Genomic DNA, 19,650 nt, shown 5'->3' with positions numbered 1-19,650 from the left:
TGGTAATAAGAATGCATAAACTCTCTTACATTTTCACATTTATGTTTTGGTTAGTTTAGTTTGTGAGGTTGTATACAATCCATGTTCATACTAGTAGTACTAGAATTTCATGAACATAACATATAGGAAACATTCTACGGATTTCTTTAAATTGTTCGAAAACTTTTGAAAAGGACTTCACATAAATTTTCCACTTGTTCCTTTACTACTGAATGTTGATTTTGTTGATCCAGATAATTATTCTCTTGATTAGGTAAGAAATATATAACTTAGGTGACTGAAGGAAATATTTTTGCAGTTTATTTTAGAGAAATTAGTTACTAAAACAAAACTAAATTAGTCACAAAGAGAGGCGATAATGGCATGGTTTAAAAGAGACACAAATTTTATTTATAAATTCCCTACATATGCATTTGAAAGGATAAGTAAAAATGTAATGAAAGAATGTTAAATTAGCTCGTGTTTGATAGCTAATTCTAAAATTATCCATTGAATGGTTGTTTGTTTGTTCATTAAGTGGTACATACCACATCGATGCACCTCTTTATTTTCCCATGGAATTAACCACTTTCAGTTCATGAATTATAAAAAGAACCCTATAGATAAGGACATTCAGTTCATGAATTATAGAAAGAACCCTATTGATAAGGAAAAATTAGAAAGAGCTTTGTTTTCTTAACCTCCAAAAGAGGAAAGAATAAAGGAAAAACTTTAGCCCAAGTAATTGCTAAAGGATAAAGTAATTGTGGACAAGTTAAAGTTCATTGCATGTGAAAATAGATACAAATATTATTCCAAATTCATGGATTACAAAAGCATTTCATATTTAGAACTATTCGGATTGATTTATAGCCTCACATATTTTCTATTGTCCCGCCATTCTATGACAAGGTAAGAAGTAATAAGTCATCCTTCAGAACCTCATAACTTAATGGACAACTAGGATAAAAGTGATTAAAATGCCAACATAAAAGTGTATGGAAAACGAGGTAACTATCAAGAGAGGATTATTAATAGCTATTTTGTTAGAAACATTGTACATGCCAACCATTGTAGCCACAATTAGACAATGGTGGATACACCAAGTATCTACAACAGTCAATGCTCATTGCAACTACAATGTCGGTGCCTTCCAAAATAACTAATGATAAATTTGTGTTTTTAAATGATTTTTTTAATTTTGATCATTTGTCAAAAACAAATCTTATACAAAATAGAATAATGTTAAATCACTGGTTATTTATTGGAGTTGTTTTTAGTGTAACTTTTTTTATTTTCATGAAAATTTTTGAGGTGAAATCTTGATTTTTGTTATTTAAACTCGTGTTTCGACTATATATATGGATTCAACACCTTGAAAAACCCTAGGGCACTTCATGTGCAGGGATTACCCATGAAGCTTGTAATTTCAATAAATTACTGCTGGATTTTGGAGAAATTAGACTAGAAAAGCTTATAAAAAGCCTCATCAAAGACAACTTGTTCAATAGAAAATTAAATTTTCCCACTATATTTATTTTCAAAATAAATTGAGTAAAAATAAATTTGACAAAAATAAATTAATAAAGTCAACCTTAACTAGAGTTTGATTAATACGCCAACACTAGAGGGCAATTCACATTAGAACTCTTAATGCAACCCTTTTTGAAATTTAATAATATATTTTATATTTCCTCCTTAAATGCAAGTAAAACTGAAAATAACTATGCTCTAAAACTATTTTTATTTGGTTAAGAGCTATTTTCTAAAGAAACATGTTAACTATCCAAGACCCATAGATATCTTGGGGGAGTGAAAGTCCCCTCTCTTAGGTACCACCCAAATGGTATCGTTTTCCTTGACAAGTCATTATTTACATAACAATTAGAGATAGTTGTCATCATTACTAATTAACAATTAAGTTATAATAAATTTAAAGAAAAAAAAAAACAACATTTATATATATATATATATTAAAAAAACATATACATTTTAAAATAATTATTAAATTGTGTGAAGCTATAATTTAGGAATGTAGGCTATCCGTTATTATTTAGATCAAAAGTAGACTCTATTTTAAAAGTTTTGAATCTCATTTTTGAGAATAAGAAAATATGTTTTTAATTATTATATTTATTTAAATTGTATTTAATTATGATGAATTGAGAGTAAGTTGAAGTAATTTAGTTGAGAACTAAAATTAAAAATATATTCAAACTGAGTAATCCAGATATACTAACCTAGCAAATTGCGAGATGTAAATCCTTATTACAAGTTATCTTAAATGTCTCTTGTATTGCAATTAAACGAACGCAATATATAATTGAGAGAGATTTTGAATGTTGCTTTTACTAAAGGTTTGGAGGATTTTTTTTAACAGATTGACATTTAATCGCTGGTTGGGATTGTCAGGGTCAATTTTAATCACTGGAGTCTCCTGGTGGAGCTGCGGATTGACGTAGGGTTAAACTCCATGGACTTGTCGAGAACAGGCTCAGACGGATTTAACGGCACAGAACTATACTCAACCCAAAATAATAAATTGCGACGTAAATTGAACTTTGGTTCCGATGGATTGAACAGGTTAAAAATCGCACAGTTATACTCCCTGGCTCCGACACTACCATTACCCTTCCCGTCGACGATCCCAACGCCAAAGTGGCAATGGATTACGAATCGCTGGAAGCCGAACTCCAGTTCGAGAGGCACGCCAGTTCGACCCCTTCTCGCAGCTGCCGAAGAACTCCTTTTAGCCACAATATCTTATTGCCACTGGTGCGTAAATAGAGTAACTGTTCCTGCCCAATTACGATTAGATGCAAATTTCGAGTTCATGGCCATGGTTAGTGTGTTTTTTTGTCCTTGTCAGCTTTGCCGAAAATGGGTTTCAGGGGTTTCCAACTCTTTTTGGTTAAGGGAGAAAGGTGCAACCCTTAACAAAGATAAAAACAAAGTACGAATTTAAAAATAGGGCAAAATTTAAAAGATAGAACAAGAGTAGAAGTTTGAGATCCATACAAACATAGTTTGGGACAAAGATAGACTCGCTGGTGATGTGTGTTTATTTACTCTGCATATATTTTTGTTTTTGGATTTTTGAGCGCTCTTTCCTTTCTTTTCTTTGACGCTTGCATTTTTATTGTTGGCCTTTATTTTGTTGAGAGGAGAAAGACAGACGGACATCTGATCTATGGAGGGCCGATCAGAAAGATTAGGTCGGCATGCTGAATATTATCATCGAGTTAGTATGTTTACGTTTTTTTATTTGGTTTGAGTCCTAAGTTTTACTCAAGTGATTTGAGTGCAAGTCCTACCCTGTCTAAATAATTGTTTTTTCCTTCATTTGATTTGAATCCAGTCTTGCTCCGGCTATAATCTTTTTATTCAACCATAAGAAAAATACCAAGAACAGAACAGAGTGAAATAAAAGTGCTTTGACAAAAAAATCATTTCATTTGATTTAATCCAATTCTTGCTCCGTGTTTCCTTTTATTTACTGGTAAGAAAAATACCAAGAACAAAACAGGATGAATTTTTATTACCGATAACGGGATTGAATGAAATAGCTACAGTTAGGGTTTAATGACTTCTATTCAGGGCACAATTAGGGTTTAATGACTTATTTCAGGGCAATTTGTTTGCGGTTTACTTTACTTTTAGTTTAGGGTTTGACATTTAAGTGTAGATAACAGCATTGCTCTGTACCATTAAACTATTTTGATCTTTCTGCACAATATTTTGGATTTATTGTTTAGAAAATTGCATAGCTTAGTAGAGTAGAGAATAGCTCTGTTGACATACTTTATTTTTTAGTCGCTCACAATATTTTGGGTTTTTTTCCTGTGTTACACAGAACTGCTCTCGAGAAGTGGGAACCCATTCCAATGGTTTCGGTGCTCTGGAATTGGAACTGTATGAGAATGTTCCCTTTTCAGTGGGAGCTACAATAGGAGCTTGGGAAAGTTCCGGGAGCTTTGAAGATTATGTTTTTGGAGTTTCCACATTCCCTGGGGTTGGGAATACAAAGCTTGTAGAGAAATATGTTGAAATGCCCACAAAACATGAGCCTATGTTGAAACCTTCGCAAGAAGAAAGGCCAAAGACATCCTTAACACCTATATCCTTAATTGAGAAACTGGAGCAATATCTTGATGGGTTAAGGAAGAGTGTGGCACCTTGATGGGTTAAGGAAGAGTGTGGCACCTTGATGTAAGGGTGATATCTGGATGTCATGCTGACGATATATTGTGTGTGCATATTGTATGTGGCAATCAATGCTTAAACATTAGAGTTGCTTTACTTTTTCTCTTAAGAATAACTAGAGAAACATATGTAAAGTTGTTCCTTTGTATTTTTAAGCCAGATTGTTTCAAAGACTGGCCATGTGTCATTGACAATTTAATTTTATATATATAAAAAGGAGAGCCTCGGGGAGAGAAACACCCAGAGAATATATTTATATATTAAAGAGATTATATATTATATATTTATATATTTAAATTGATTTTAATATTTGAACATTTTGATTCAATATTAATTTTAATTATTATATAGATTATATGACTAAAAAATATTTTTATTATATAATATTATCGTTTCTGATTAGCTGTTTCCTGTAAATTATGAGAAAACCTCTATCACCCATACCCAAATTCCCAACGTTTCCACTTCAAAATAACTCATACAACATAGTTTTTTTTAAGGAGAAAAACTCTTTTGAACAGATAAAACCATGTTCTGGACGCATCCATGTTTTTTTAATTGTATCCACTGGGTTGCTTGCTGGCTTTGTTTTGAGATCATAGCTTATTTGGTGTTTTTCGTAACTTTGGAATTTATATTTAGAAAAATGCACGGATCAACATTGCATGAAATTTTTTGTACTGGTCATTTATGAATAACTATTTAATAACAATTAAGGTCAAGTTATGTTTGCAATGCATCCACTGATTTTTAATTGCATTGGGTGGCTTCTTTGTTGACTTGGTTCTAATTAGTATAGATCCTAGTTTATTTGTTCTTTTTGACAGTCTTTTAGATCTAATCACGTATAACATAGTTGAGAGAAGCTTCATCGATATCATTCATTATTAAAAACAAATAAGGTGAAACTATATTCTTTATTGGCTCATAATCATTTTTTTTTTTAAATTGCATTTTGTGGGTTGCCTGATCCGTGCTCGATATTGTACAGAGTATAGCCTATTGGTCATTCTCAGAACAGTGGATTTGTTTTTGAAAGTTGCAGGGCTCAATATAGTAGAGAGAAGTAGAGAGAAGCTCTGTACACATCAGTCATTAATCAATAACAGTAAGGTACAGCTAGGTCCTGAATTTTTTCATTTCATTGGGTGGATTGCTTTCCAGCTTAAGCGTTTTTTTGTTTTTGAATTCTAAATAACAAAATTGCAATGAAGTAAAGTGCTGTCATAGTCTCGTTGCAAGTAGGATGCATATAAGTTGTTAAAGGTATTGGATTCCTGCTAGCATTGCATAAAGACACACATTTATTTTTGACATATTTGATAGATTTTTGCTGATTGTTAAAAGAATGTAATTTTCAGTTTTAATTCCTTCCACACCATTTCATCATTTAGCTAAAGTCCATGGTAGCATTACTGCTCCTCGCTTTTTGTTTATTAAAGCGATCCATCTCCATAATAACAGATGAAAAACTAAATTGAGATGAAACCATACTGATGCAAAACCCTCCAAGTAACATCGAAAAAGTGTGGTTAATCAGTAGTGTTGAAATAGTGTTTTTCAGCTCTTGCTCCAACATGAAATTGGCAACAATTAATGCGGGTTCCACTGTCACTGCAACTTCCCATTAAAAATCCCAGATTTAACTTATCTAGTTTTTGGCAACAATTAATACGGTTTCGATTGTCAATGCAACTTTACTTTGAAAATCCCAATTTCAACTTGTCTAAATTTTGGGAGCAATTAATTCCGGTTCGACTGTCAATGCAACTCTACTGCAAATTTAACTTAGATTTAGAGAGAGTGATTCTGGCAGAAGGTGAGTTCTCAGAAATAAAATTCAATGTAGAGTTCTCATAAATAAAACATAAAAGTCAAGCAATACAGTGAGGCTATTTTGTTCAATGATGAGTTTTCGTTGGAAAAAAGGAAAATAAGAGTTGGGATAAGATAAATATGCCATTGTACATATCTGTGCCTTGAAATAGATTAAAACAGCAAATAAATCTGGAAAGTGGAGCAATTATAACAGCTATTTAACAAAATGAAACCAAAGAGTTCAGACACCACAGCTGCCCGCTGATTCAAGTTATTTCTTTGGAGAACTGATTGCATCTCGGACTCCCCAACTTCAAAATAAGAAAAAAGAAGGCTTTATATGTTGGACCTTTGAAAACTACTCTAGAAGATTGCAATCTGAACTTTTATTATAGTCTATCATATTACCTTCATAAATCAATCTTAGTCCTAATCATAAAATGACACGGTTTTGAATGATACAGTAATCCTTTTATTACAAAGAAAAATCCGGCTATAGTAGATAACTTTGAATAAGATGTGATAGCAACGATGACAACTGCAGGCTATAAAGATATTCTATTCCATATTCATATGTTTGCGAACAGTCCTGTGAAGGCAAACATATCTTTCATCAGAACCATGCTATTCTTCTCATGGGAGACTTACACTGGTTCCGTTACCCGCCGAAAATATTTTATTTCAGTGTTTTCTCATGTTGTGAGCAAAACCCATTAGCTTGAAACTGAACTCAATATCGAGGCTGAAGAAGAGGAAGCAGTCATCATGGAGTACTGTGAAGAGCCATGAGAACTGGAGGAGTGTGATGTCAAAAAAGACTTGATGGAGTGGGCAAGGGAAGAGGCAATGGCTGCCTTCACTTGCCCCCTCTTGGGGATGTGCCTGGACTCAGAAGGCATACTTATCTTTTGCCTGAAATTAGGCCGGGATGGCATGCTATGAATATTTTCTCAATAAGTAGACCTACACAAACTGAAAGGAAAAGATTGGTGACCAACACTAGAGGATGCCATGAATATATAACTAGTCTATATGAGGTTAAGATTGCTGTGAGTGGGGCAGTCAATTGTCTACAGGTGACTACTTAAAAAATTACATAATTGAGTGCGGCAGTCAATTGTCTACAGGTGACTGCTAATTTTTTTTTACATAATTTTATTTGTTAGGTCGGTTAGCCGGGTTTGTCGCAATTCAAAAGCAATTTTCTCACGATACTTCATAAAATCCTGATTTGATGTGGCCACATATTGACTTGTTCCTCTATGTGATATAATTATATTATTGGGCTCTCTTTATTTGCAGTCAAACCTTTGAATTTTCATTTATATACAACAAGATAATGACTTCATGACGGTTTTTCCTGGTAGAAGTTTTCGTGCAGTTGAAAAGTTTTTGAGAAAAATTCAGAACAACAATTATTTTCTTGGAGACCAAGACATGATAATCACTACGTGATCTCAAAACCACAACGGCAACAATTTTATTGGAAACTGAGACATGATAATCACCATGTGAGGTAGATTGTCAGGAAAATGATCGACATAAAAAGCCCCACAAATAAAAAAATATGTTTGACCGTGAAGTTTGAGACTGGATGTCTATAAGCTCTTTTCTAGTTAGTATCGGTTGATTTTAACCACTCATTTAGTTTATTAACACTAGAATTGAAGATGAATACCACAAAGCTAGATATATGTTGTGCTTTTAAAAATTTCAAAAAGAGATGAATATATATATATAATAACAAGAATATTTATATTAATTTGAAAATTTGTAATGGAGTGTAGCGGTTGCATTAAGATATATTAAGTGCAAAATTTGGTTGATAATCATAATCTTAAGTCTGAAAGTTCTTTCAATCTCCTCGAATCCCCAGAATGCCAGCGTATGATTATATCAAAACTAGAATATTTAATTGTAAATATCTTCCAAAATATTTCTAAACTTTAGATGTTTTAACGAACATTCTACTTGGTTAGAAGAGAGAAACAAAATTACTATACATTATATCCATCTCCAAGTATGGAATTTGTTTCATTGAGGTTAAGAACAACAAGCTTGGTGGCACTCATAGAGTTGTTGGAGGATGAAGGATCAAAGTGATTTTAACCATGGAGAATTGCAAATTTTCCTATAGTTGGTATAAACTAAAGTTTATCCTCTAATCAATGGATGAGACATTGGTGATCAATGAGAATTTCCATGGTTATTGTGTTGCTAGATACCTATTGATTGTGTTTAAGTTGGAGGACAAGAATCTCCTCTTGTAGTTTGTGAATCTACTCTTGCAATTGAGGAGGTAAGTATTTAGTGTTTCGTGTCATCTGAATGTTACAAGATCCCTTCCTTGTCAAAGTCATTTGAGCCCACAAATACAAATTGGTTACAAATGGTTGCACATGGTTGACTCTGTCTCCTTTCCTAAGAGTAGTTCATTTGAAAGGCCACACACTACTTACAAATAACACAGGAACAAAATAAGAAGCATTCCCATCAAACACACAAGTCAAGACCAATAGGAAAATAAAATGGACCAGAATCAAACATGATGCCATAGACACTTGCAAGAAAAAATATTGTTTCACAAAACCTCAAGAATTGAGTCACCGACCCAAAAACAAGCCTTGTAGCCACAATAATACTAAGTTTTGTGCATGCTACAACTTGTAACGAAAGGGGAATGAGTGTAATTTCCACATTTGGTTAGATGTGCCATATACCATCTGAAACTTGCCTTCGCTTCAAGCAAAGTCTTCCCCCAAATTTACTAATTATGATGCAAAAAACTTGAAATTGCCTCAATACAATGAATCCCAATGGACTTATTATTCATTGTGTAAGCATAACCACTACCACCATGAAGCACATCTTACTTGTGCCATTTGTAAGAGAAGAGAAACATTCTCTTACTCGTGCCATTTGTAAGAGAAGAGAAACATTCTCTTACTCTTTGCATGAGGGGTTTGTCACCACTTCGTATGTGTGTTTGATGGGCCTAGGTTACTTGCACCTTCGAATTGAAGGTTAGTAGCCATGGTGGACATTCCAAGTTCAAGTGCTTGTGACTTTGTTGTGTTGTGAGGTATGACTTCGAGGCAGGGCTTGAAGGTTAAGAGCAGTGTTGGACATTTCAGGGTCAAGTGCCTATCAAGTTGTTTTGATGTGATGCAAGGCTTCAGATATGGTTTGGGGTATCAAAAAGCACTATAAAAGACAAAAGAGAAAGGGGAAATCCCTCATGCATAAATATGGACAAGCACACCCCCACTGAAAAGTCGAGGGCAACCCCCCATCTCCTTGATATTGAGCTTAGCATAATTGGTATTTGGTAAATCATGTGGATTATTTCCTCCTTGCTTGATCTATCTATGTTCTCTTTTGACCTTGACTTAGATGGGATTGTAGATGCATATGTTCTATCTTGTCAACTTGGCTTTCTTGGTGATCTTTGTTGTCAAGAAAACAAGTTTTACACTTGTTGAATGGTGAAAGAAGGGCATCACCTCAGTAAATTGTTTTCCTTCAATGAGTTTTTTAGTTGTCATCCTATGTGCCCTCAAATCAATTTGGCCTAATGTCTCGATAAATTTATAATTTTGAGCCCACTATGGACTCCATGTGAGAACTTCATCAGGTGTTATTTGAGTTGTTTAGAGACTCTTACCTGGTCGTTGCTACATGATCTCTATATGGCTTCAACTAAATATTTGGTATTTGGGTTAGAATCTGGAGAGTTTGTTGCAATGAATTTATTTTTATCCCTTAGAGTCAAGTTTGATACATTTAACGTGGATCCCCCTCGCTTTATACTCTCCCATTAGATCGCTTTCCAAATCACAGTGTGCGTCGTCAATCAAGATGTACATTGCATGTTTGTGGATGAAGGGTCTTCACCTTTGTTATGGTTGTGTCATGTTGAAAAGCTCTTTATCGAGTTTAGTGTCGTGGATTATTAATATGATTAAACTCAAGGGTTGGTAGCCCATACTATGCAATGATTGAGAGAAAGAATCTGTAAAGAACCAACAACACACCAACAAATACTTACATAAAATGAGGGATCAATTGGAAAAACAAAGAAATCCAATTATCTTTTTGGAGGTTGGAGAGAAGAGTAAAAAGGAAAAAAATGTAGAGGAGGATGATATGATAAAACATCTATAAGATCAAGTCAAGCAATTAAATTAAAGCAAAGACTTGGCTTTCAAGAAATCATAAGCATATCATCTCCAGTAACCTTCATTGATTCATTCCAGCTTCAAAATATATTAAAGGATGATGAAACTATAGTTTCACACATCAGAAAAAATGCAAGAACAAATTCCTTCATCATATCATTAATAAATAGGAGGCCTGCCCATCCTAGACACAATAACAAGAATGCTTAAATTCCCTTAATTTTTTACATTTTTTTTTGTTAGTTTAGTTTGTGAGGTTGTATACAATCCATGTTTATACTACTAGAACTTCATGAACAAGACATGCAAGATACATTTTAGGTATTTCTCTAAATTGTTTGAAGACTTTTGAAAGGGTCTTCACATAAATTTTCCACTTATCCCTTTGGTCTCATTCGCCGAGATGATTATTCACTTCATTAGGTAAGAAACCTTTAGCTTGGGTGACTAAAGGAAAGATTTTTGCACTTTTTTCTAGAGAAATTAGTTACTTAAAAAAACCAAATTTACAACAAAGAGGTGTGAAAATGGCAAGGTTTAAAAGAGACTCAAATTTAATTATGCATTCAAAAGGACAAATGAAAATGTAATGTAATAACCTTGACTTAGCTTGTGTTTGAAACTTTGATGGCTGATTCTCTTTTTCCCATTAACTTAGCCACTTTCAATTCATGAATTACAAAAGACACCCTATATAGGAGGAGAAATTAGAAAGAGCTTAATTTTCCCATACTAGATGGGAAGAATGAATAAAGGAAAATCTTGTAGCCTAAATAATCATTGAGGATATCAACCATTGCATAAACGTTGAAGTTCGTTGCTTGAAAACATAAATGCAAGTATTATTTTAAATTCATGGATTATGATTCATGAATTACAAAAGACACCCTATATAGGAGGAGAAATTAGAAAGAGCTTAATTTTCCCATACTAGATGGGAAGAATGAATAAAGGAAAATCTTGTAGCCTAAATAATCATTGAGGATATCAACCATTGCATAAACGTTGAAGTTCATTGCATAAAAACATAAATGCAAGTATTATTTTAAATTCATGGATTATGATTCATGTTAGTATTATAAATGCAAGTGTTTCGTATTTAAAACTATTAGGATTGATTATAGAGCCTCATCTATTGTTTATTATCCTATTGTTCCAATGCAAAGGAAAGAAGAAACAATTCATCCTTCAATCAAGATAGAAACTTCATAGATTAATGGACAACCATTACAAATGTGATTGAAATGGCTATGATAGAAGCATATGGAAAATAGGGTAGTTATAAGGGGGGATTATGAATAGCTAAGTGGTGAGAAGCATGGTAGATGCAAAACATGCCAAAATGGGTAGATATTGTTAGACAATAGTGGCTACATGGAGTATGGACAACAGTTAATGTTCATTACAATGTAGATTTTCACTCGTTACAATATTAATGCATGGTCGGTGCCTTCGCAATTATCTAGTGAGAAATTTGTTTTCTTTTAATAATTTTTAACTCTGGCAATATACCCCAAGAAAATATCATATTTATGAAAATAATGTTAAATTACCTGTGATTCAACTAATATGAAAATAGATATCCAAATTCAAGTTTTTTTTATCTATATCTTGAATATTTGAAACACTTTCGATAGAAATCACATTAGGATAGTTTGGTTGACGCATTTCAAACCAATCAGTGTGGTTCATCATCAGGACAAGATGAAGAATCAGATCATTACAACGGGTTAAATAGATAGATAGATCCTTCCAATGACTATAAAGAAAATACTACTTTTGACCTGGTCAAAAAATAGTTGAAGAATTAATTTAATCATAATTTAAATAATTAAGTCAAATGTGTATAAATAAATATTAATATTTTTTTTTCTTTTTTCTTACATAAATTTGAAACTATTTTTCACTGAACTAAGAAAATTGATCGTTTAATTATAATTTAAATAATTAAATATATATAAATTAATTAAAATCCTAGATTCCAAAAAAACTTTTGACTTGACTAAGAAGTTGGAGAAAATTAATTTTCTTATATATATATATATATATATATATATATATATATATATATATATATATGATGAAATATTATAACGCACTCCATAAATTGAGGCTAGGGATTATTATTAAAATAATGGGAAACATTACTCTTATTACAAAGCTTGATAAATAAATAAAAATCAACTAAATATAAACTCCTAAGTCAAAGGTAGAATATAAAATAAATTAAGATCAATAAAACTATTAAGATCAATAAAACTATAATATATAAAAATATAAAATATAAAAAGGAAAAGGGAAACAAAGAGGAATCAACAAACCCAATGGGGAGAAATCAGAAGAAATCAAAATCAAGGAGATAAAAAGGGAAAATCAAAGAAATTGACAAAACCACTAGACCAAGAAGGAGAAAAAACTAAGAGTAAAGGGCAGGAATCCAACAACTACTAATTTTCCATTCATCATCCCTGTTTAGATTACTCGATATCCTTTCAATTTCAATGGCTTCCCTAAACTTACAGTGATGAAAATGATAAATCTTTGCAACAACCCTAGCCTCTTCAATGCATATATGATGCTTTGTCTTCTTAGCATGTTCAACCAATGTTGAAGAGTGGGTCCTCCCATGCTTGACATTGGCTGCGTGTTCCTTAATCCTCTAATTTATAGACCAGCCAGTTTCACCAATGTATGAGGTTCCACAAGAACACGAGATAACATAAACACCTTTTATATACATTTGGTTCACTCGGTCTTTAACAAATTTTAAGGAACTTCTAATGGTGTTGAGGGGTCTTAAGGTTGAGAGAACATTATGCTTCCTCAGAATTCTCTTTATCATATTTGTGGTCCCTTGGATGAAAGGGAGAGGGTGGAACACATGAGATCTCCCAAACTCAGAAATCATTTCTAGAAATTTTGCCTAAAATGGACTTAATTAGATTATTAAATAGTTTTTAAATATTTCTTAAGTCTAAATTTAGGGAATATGGTTAATTAATCAATATTAATTAACTTAAAGTGAGAATCATCTAGAAACTCACACAGATCGATCCATAAATTACCCTAGCCATTGATTAAGTTTTAATCTTGGTCGTTGGTGCTCCAATAAAGGATTATAAGAGGAGATCGGTGTGGTGATAGAGAGTACACTTGAGCAATACGATTTCTGAGCAGATCGATTTCCAGAGTAGCAACAGTCAGTTTCCAGAGAGAGAGCTAGAGATTGAAGCAGTGAGGGGTAGAGATAGTGAGGTTGGAGGAGGCATTCCAAATCCAACAAGTGCATTTGTAGAGAGGCAGAAAAGCCACAGAGAGGCAGAAAAGCCACAGAGAGGCTGATGCAGGGGAAATGCAACAACCTCTAGAGGCAAGATCTATATGCTAATAGGGAGAGATGTTTTTAGTTCCAGAGGCCAGGAAGGAGTCCCAGTGTTGAAGAAGCATATTTCCAATCAACAGGAGGAAAAACAACTTCATTAGAGACGAGTCTGAGGCTAGATGTCCAATAAGCTGCGCAGAGTAGTGCAGAGGTTGGCCCAGAGGGTTAGAGGGCCAAATTTCTGAAGGAAAGTTGTGACGGGAGTTTCCCTGTAGGGTGAGGAAAATACCTCACTAGACTTTTGCCAGTATTTATTCTCTGTAGGATTGCCATATGTTGACATCCAGTTGTACCCAAAATTTCTCATTGTTGCTTAATAATAAAACTCACATCTGATGCACCGATTTTCCCGCATTGAGTTTTTTCGCGGACTTTTATCCAAAAACAATTGTGTTAATTTTATGTGTGTGCTAGCATTTCTCATTGTCCAACGCATTATTTTATTTTTGAAAGTTGCAGTGCATTTATTTCGATATTTGTCGTAGTAGATAAATTGTTAATCAATTAATAATTAGGAGAAATAATATCAGTTGATGCAATAGGATTCCGGTATTGGAATTTTCATATGGTATCAAAGCGAAGTTGATCAACCAGAGAGCTAAGAGGTGAAAAGAGGAGGAATTTTGCTGCTCATTGTGGGCAGCAGGTCGAAATTCCCAGGGAAATGCAGTCTTTTGTCAAGAGGTCGAGTTACTTGTGGAGGTTCAATTTTTCTGAGTGGGGCAGAAAGATTCGATCTACCAAATTGAGTGATTCCAGAGGTAGAGGGAGCAACTCAATTTTTTCGTTGGGTAGATCTCTAGCTAGACGCAGTGGTTTTTGCAGCAGTTTGCTAGAGCAAAGCCAACGTCGGGGTGGAAGAGATAAGAACACACATAGAGAGAAAATTTTCCTCAGGGAACTAGTCTCAAGAAGTTCGATTTTCCTTGCAAATCGACAATAGTTGTGAGTAGATCTTCTCATTCCACAAGGGAGTGTGAGTAGCAGAGCAACAACCAAGCAAAATGAAAGAGGGAATTTTCGATAGTTCGTTGAGATGGCCACTACACGACTTCATTATCAGGATAGGTTAGATGGAGCTTCAAACTACATCATCTGAAAGGCAAGGATTTCCTTCTTTACAGATACGGCTTTATGATCAGGATAGGTTAGATGGAGCTTCCAACTACATCATCTGGAAGGCAAGGATTTCCTTCTTTCTAGATGAATATGGTCTAAAAGCCTATATTGATGTAGTGTTAATAGTTCCGATGAATGCAGATCATTTGAAGGAGTACAGAAAGGAGATGGTGCATGCAAAGCGATTGATCTTAGACAGAGTTTAGGATCATATAGTCTTGCATATAGATGGCAAAGATACTGCCAAGCAGATGTGGGATGCTCTCACCATGTTGTATCAGGGTACTTCCGAGCAGCGGAATATGTACCTCGAGGAGAAGTTGAGATTCATACATATGCAGAAGGGGGAAGGCATAAACCCCTTCTTCACCAGGATTCAGGAGGTCCCAGACCAGTTTTTAGTTGTTGGGGCAGTCCCTCAACCTACAGAGCTTGTGAGATTGGCAATCAACAATGTCTCTGAGGACTGACAAGTCTTTGTCCAAAGCATATTGGGCAGGGACAAGCTACTAGAGTGGGATAAGATTTGGGTTGACTTACAACAAGAGGAATTGAGGTGAGCTCTTCTAAAGAGCTCCATCAGTGGCAATAGCAATAGACAAAAGTAGGTGAAGGAGGAGGAAAATGTGGCCCTCGCATCAAAGGGTCCTAGTTAAGTACATGGGGAACAAAGGAAGAAGAAGAAAGATTTGTCGAAGGTCAAGTGCTTCAAGTGTGGTGAGCTTGGTCACTACAGTACCCAGTGTCCTCTCAAGAAGGACAAGGAGGAGAAGCAGGACCAACGGACAACTTCAACAAAGATCGATAGGTTGTCCTCCACGCTCGAGGAATACTTCACCATGTTTGCTAATATACCTCCAAGAGTGAGGTGGGGAGATTTGGCGTTGTAGCCCCAGAGCATTACAAATGGACAGGATCCTTGAGGAGTCCACCTCATGTATCATTACCTAGCTATGGGGGCCCACAATATTCAATAGCAGGATGGATCAGTGAAAGTTGATTCTATCAGATGCCAGAGTGACAGTTGCATAGACTAGTAGCCATAAGATGTTTGGGAGCGCAATGCAGAGTTGGCAGTGGTGCATTTGACACAGTGCAGAGTCAACACCAACGCAAATTCTTCAATGATAGTGCAAATACTAGCAACAGTTAGAGACTTGGGTGGCAAATGCATTATACTTATCGTAGTTGATTCAATATTTTGGATGCTTTTCAGTTGCAGATGTTGCAATTGCAGCAACAACAAATGAGAGGGAGTTGCAGTGCAGATGCAATGTTGGTAGCAGTACAACAAGGTTAGCAGCAACACAGATGCAACGTATATTAGAGTTGCACAGTAGTTGGTGGGAAACATCGGCGATACATCGGCAACGTCACAGGAGATGATGCAAAGACAGGGTGCTGCTACAAGGTGTGCAGTAGCACTAGAACACATTCCTCGCTAAGAGGGAGTGTTATTTTTTGTAGCATCAGATGTGTTCTAGCGACAAAATTTTGTGGAGAGGCTAAAATACATGATATTTCCAAAACCTAGAAATCATTTCCAGAAATTCCGCCTAGAAATGACTTAATTAGATCATTAACCAGTTTTTAAATATTTTTAAGTCTAAATTTAGGGAATATGGTTAATTAATCAGTATTAATTAAGTCAAAGTGAGAATAATCTAGAAACTCACATGGATCGATCCAGAAACTCTCCTAGCCATTGATTAAGTTTTAATCTTGGTCGTTGGTGCTCCAACAAAGGATTATAAGAGATTGATGTGGTGATGGAGAGTACACATGAGCAGTTCGATTTCCAAAGTAGCAGCAGTTAGTTGCCAAAGAGAGCTAGAGATCGAAGCAGTGAGAGAGGCGCAAAGACAATGAGGTTGGAGGAGGCATTCCAGATCCAACGAGTGCATTTGTAGAGAGGCAAAAGAGCCACAGAGAGGCTGACGCAGAGGCAGTGTAACCGTCTCTAGAGGCAAGATCTATTTGCTGAGAGGGAGAGACGTTTTAAGTTTCAGAGGCCGAGAAACAGTCCTGGAGTGCCAAAGAAGCATATTTCCAGTTAGCAGAAGGTGCAATGACTTCATCAGAGACCACTTCGAGGTTAGACGTCCAGTAGACTATGTAGAGGCTAACGTAGAGGGTTAGAGGGCCGGATTTATGAAGGAAAGTCATGTTGGGAGTTTTCGTGTGGGGTGAGGAAAATTCCTCACTAGATTTTTTGCCAATATTTTTTCTCTGTAGGATTGTTAGATTTCAATATCCAGTTGTACTCAAAATTTCTCGCTGCTGCTTAATAATAAAACCCTTATCTATTGCACCGGTTTTGCCACATTGAGTTTTTGGGGGAACTTCTGTTGAAAAATAATTGTATTAATTTTATGTCTATGTGCTAACATTTCTTAGTTTCAAGCGCATTATTTTATTTGTGAAGGTTGCAGTGTATTTCTTTAATATTTGCCATAGTAAATAAATTGTTAATTAATTAACAATTATGAGAAATAATATCAATAAGGTTCCGGTATTGGAATTTTCACAATTAGAATTACAATTTATACAAAATTAGTATGGAGGAAATTTAATAAGACCATTTAGTTACATTCAATATATGAATCATAGGGAAGGTATTCAATTGGACCATCTACTTGTAATCCATATAGGAACCATATGGAGGAAATTTAATAAGATCATTCACTCTTTCATCTCATGGATGTATTATTGTACAATGAAAGTGTTTTCATTTCTTACACATAATTAACCTAGTTATTGTGTCAAGAGACACTCTCCATCTCCATCACTCAACCCAGTATGGAAGAAATTTTGTCTTATCCTATTATATCATTTAAACATTTTGACTCTATCAAATTACATAAATAAAAATAAAATAAGATTATGATACATCATAATTAAAATTTCAAATGAACTCTCAACCACGGTTAGGTTAGGGCCAGGGCTAAGAGTCGCTATATATATTTAGGTCGGTCGATAGGCCTTTCCTTTTTAATTAATGCACCTCACTTTGACAATTGTCCAACTGCAGATATCTCATATGACTGTGACATCTGTCCCTATCTCTATTACACTTGCCGCAGGGTTTGCTGCACTTGCTGGAAGGATGTGTCCATTTTGCAGGTGGATGTAGTGGCGGGTGGCCATCTGTTCGAACACATTGCAAGGGTTTTCTGAAAGGAAGCATTACGATGCATAATCTCAACAAAAGGTAAAAAGATATTTCAACCCCACAAAATGATGTCTACATAGCCATCCCTATAAGAATAAAACCAGTGGTGAAGCACTATGAATTGGTGCAATCGAACAAATGTAAGGGTTTTAGCTTTACACTGACTGATTTTCCCTTGTGTTGTCATCTTTAACACGATAAATACATAACTTGATGAAATGTTGTGCTTTTCGAATCCGCCATGGCGCTTTGTAATTGCAATTAGAGCTAACAATTTTTGTTATATCAGAGCTTTAGATTTTCATGTAAATTGTCTGAATAGAAACTAATTCGGTAAAAACTGGAAATTCTCAAATATTTCGTCACCTTGTCATTATACTCGATTTTGCTGAATTTGAATAACACTAGAAGCCAATATTTGATTACTATATAAAGTTTTTTTTGTTTGTACACAAAATTCCTGGTCTTGAAATGGCTTATATTGACATATATGATAAGTTGTTTGACATAATAAAGAATTCTAGTAAATATGGTAATATTCTTGCTCTCTTTAATCCCTTCATGCCTGAATAATTTCATGGCACTTTGTTGGGAGGTTGCTAACAATTTATAAATTAATGTGCGGAAGGCTGTGAAGAAGCCCTGAGGAGAGGCTGTTGCAGAAAAGGTTTCTCGGACACATCTATACTGTGCAATCCCGTGACGTTGGCCTGCTCCAATCCATCGAAATACGTGTTCTGGGATTCTTTCCATCCAACCGAGAAAACTTACCATATCCTCGCCGGAGACATATTCTCGCAGGGTGTTTCGATTCTACATCTGTGAGAAATTCATTTCATGGATAATTTGTTATTAGTAAGCAAGTTCTAAATAGATGTCCATTGATGAGAGGAAACTACATCCAATAACACCAGACATGGATGTAACTCAGGGAAGCGAGAACCGAATCACCATGTGTATAAATAATCTCGATACACCACATGAATACAATTTATATTTGCAACTTTTCTTATTATCCTGCGCATTCATTTCTTATTATTATAAATTTACAACTTTCTGATTAGAATCCAAATATATGTTACAAGTGAAATAATAATAATCCAATTTATGACCTTTCAAAAAATTATTTCAAAAAATAGTTGAGTTTTACTTCTCAATTTGCATGGAAAGCATATTGTCAATAATTTAGAAAACATAATATAAACATGTTCTATGAAAGCAAAAGTCATCACCCACGATAAGGTGTCACCCAAGTTAAGGAGGTGTCACCCAAGTTGGTATGTTTATTGATGAGCATGAAGGATTTCTAAAAGAATTTGGGTACGTATACTTAGTGGGTGACAACTAAAACCAAATTGAATGATAACCTTTCTTTTTATCAACTTTGAATTAAATCTATTTATAATATCCAATGTTTGCTCCCCTAAAATTTTATTACATTTATAATAAATAATTTCATTTTATATATTTCTTTCAACTTAAACTAATTTCTGATATCTAATAAATTAAATAATAATAATAATAATAAATAATTAATAATTAATTTTTTTTCCTAAACATATTGGATTACGTGATAATGAGTTATTTTGAACTACTTTTCTTAATTTTGCAAAGATATTATGTTACCAGCTTGAAAGTACAGATATTTTAAATAACTCTGCAAGGAAAGTTGCTGATAGGCTTGTAGTTAACGTCACTTTATCTTTCTTTTCTCTCTATTGCATTACCACCTCCTCACAACTATTAGTTGACAATGCTAAATGCAAATAATGCAATTCACGTTCTTCAAGCTAAGCAGT

At 34.4% G+C, this 19,650-nt stretch overlaps 1 protein-coding gene across 1 annotated transcript; it reads left to right on the top strand.

Moving 5' to 3' along the window:
* Positions 1–2,323: 2,323 nt before the first annotated feature.
* Positions 2,324–4,267, top strand: LOC149177026 (uncharacterized). Its single transcript, XM_089423264.1, has 2 exons — positions 2,324–2,754; positions 3,833–4,267. Exons 1-2 carry the CDS (start codon positions 2,644–2,646, stop codon positions 4,157–4,159), a joined length of 438 nt encoding a protein of 145 aa, XP_089279390.1. The 5' UTR covers positions 2,324–2,643; the 3' UTR covers positions 4,160–4,267.
* The last annotated feature ends 15,383 nt before the right edge of the window (positions 4,268–19,650 follow it).

Source organism: Pinus tabuliformis, chromosome 4_1 (genome assembly GCF_031772625.1).
Source record: "Pinus tabuliformis cultivar Carrire ecotype Pingquan chromosome 4_1, CPIR1, whole genome shotgun sequence".
Taxonomy (NCBI): Eukaryota; Viridiplantae; Streptophyta; class Pinopsida; order Pinales; family Pinaceae; genus Pinus; species Pinus tabuliformis.
This window is presented reverse-complemented; position numbering and strand designations above follow the sequence as displayed.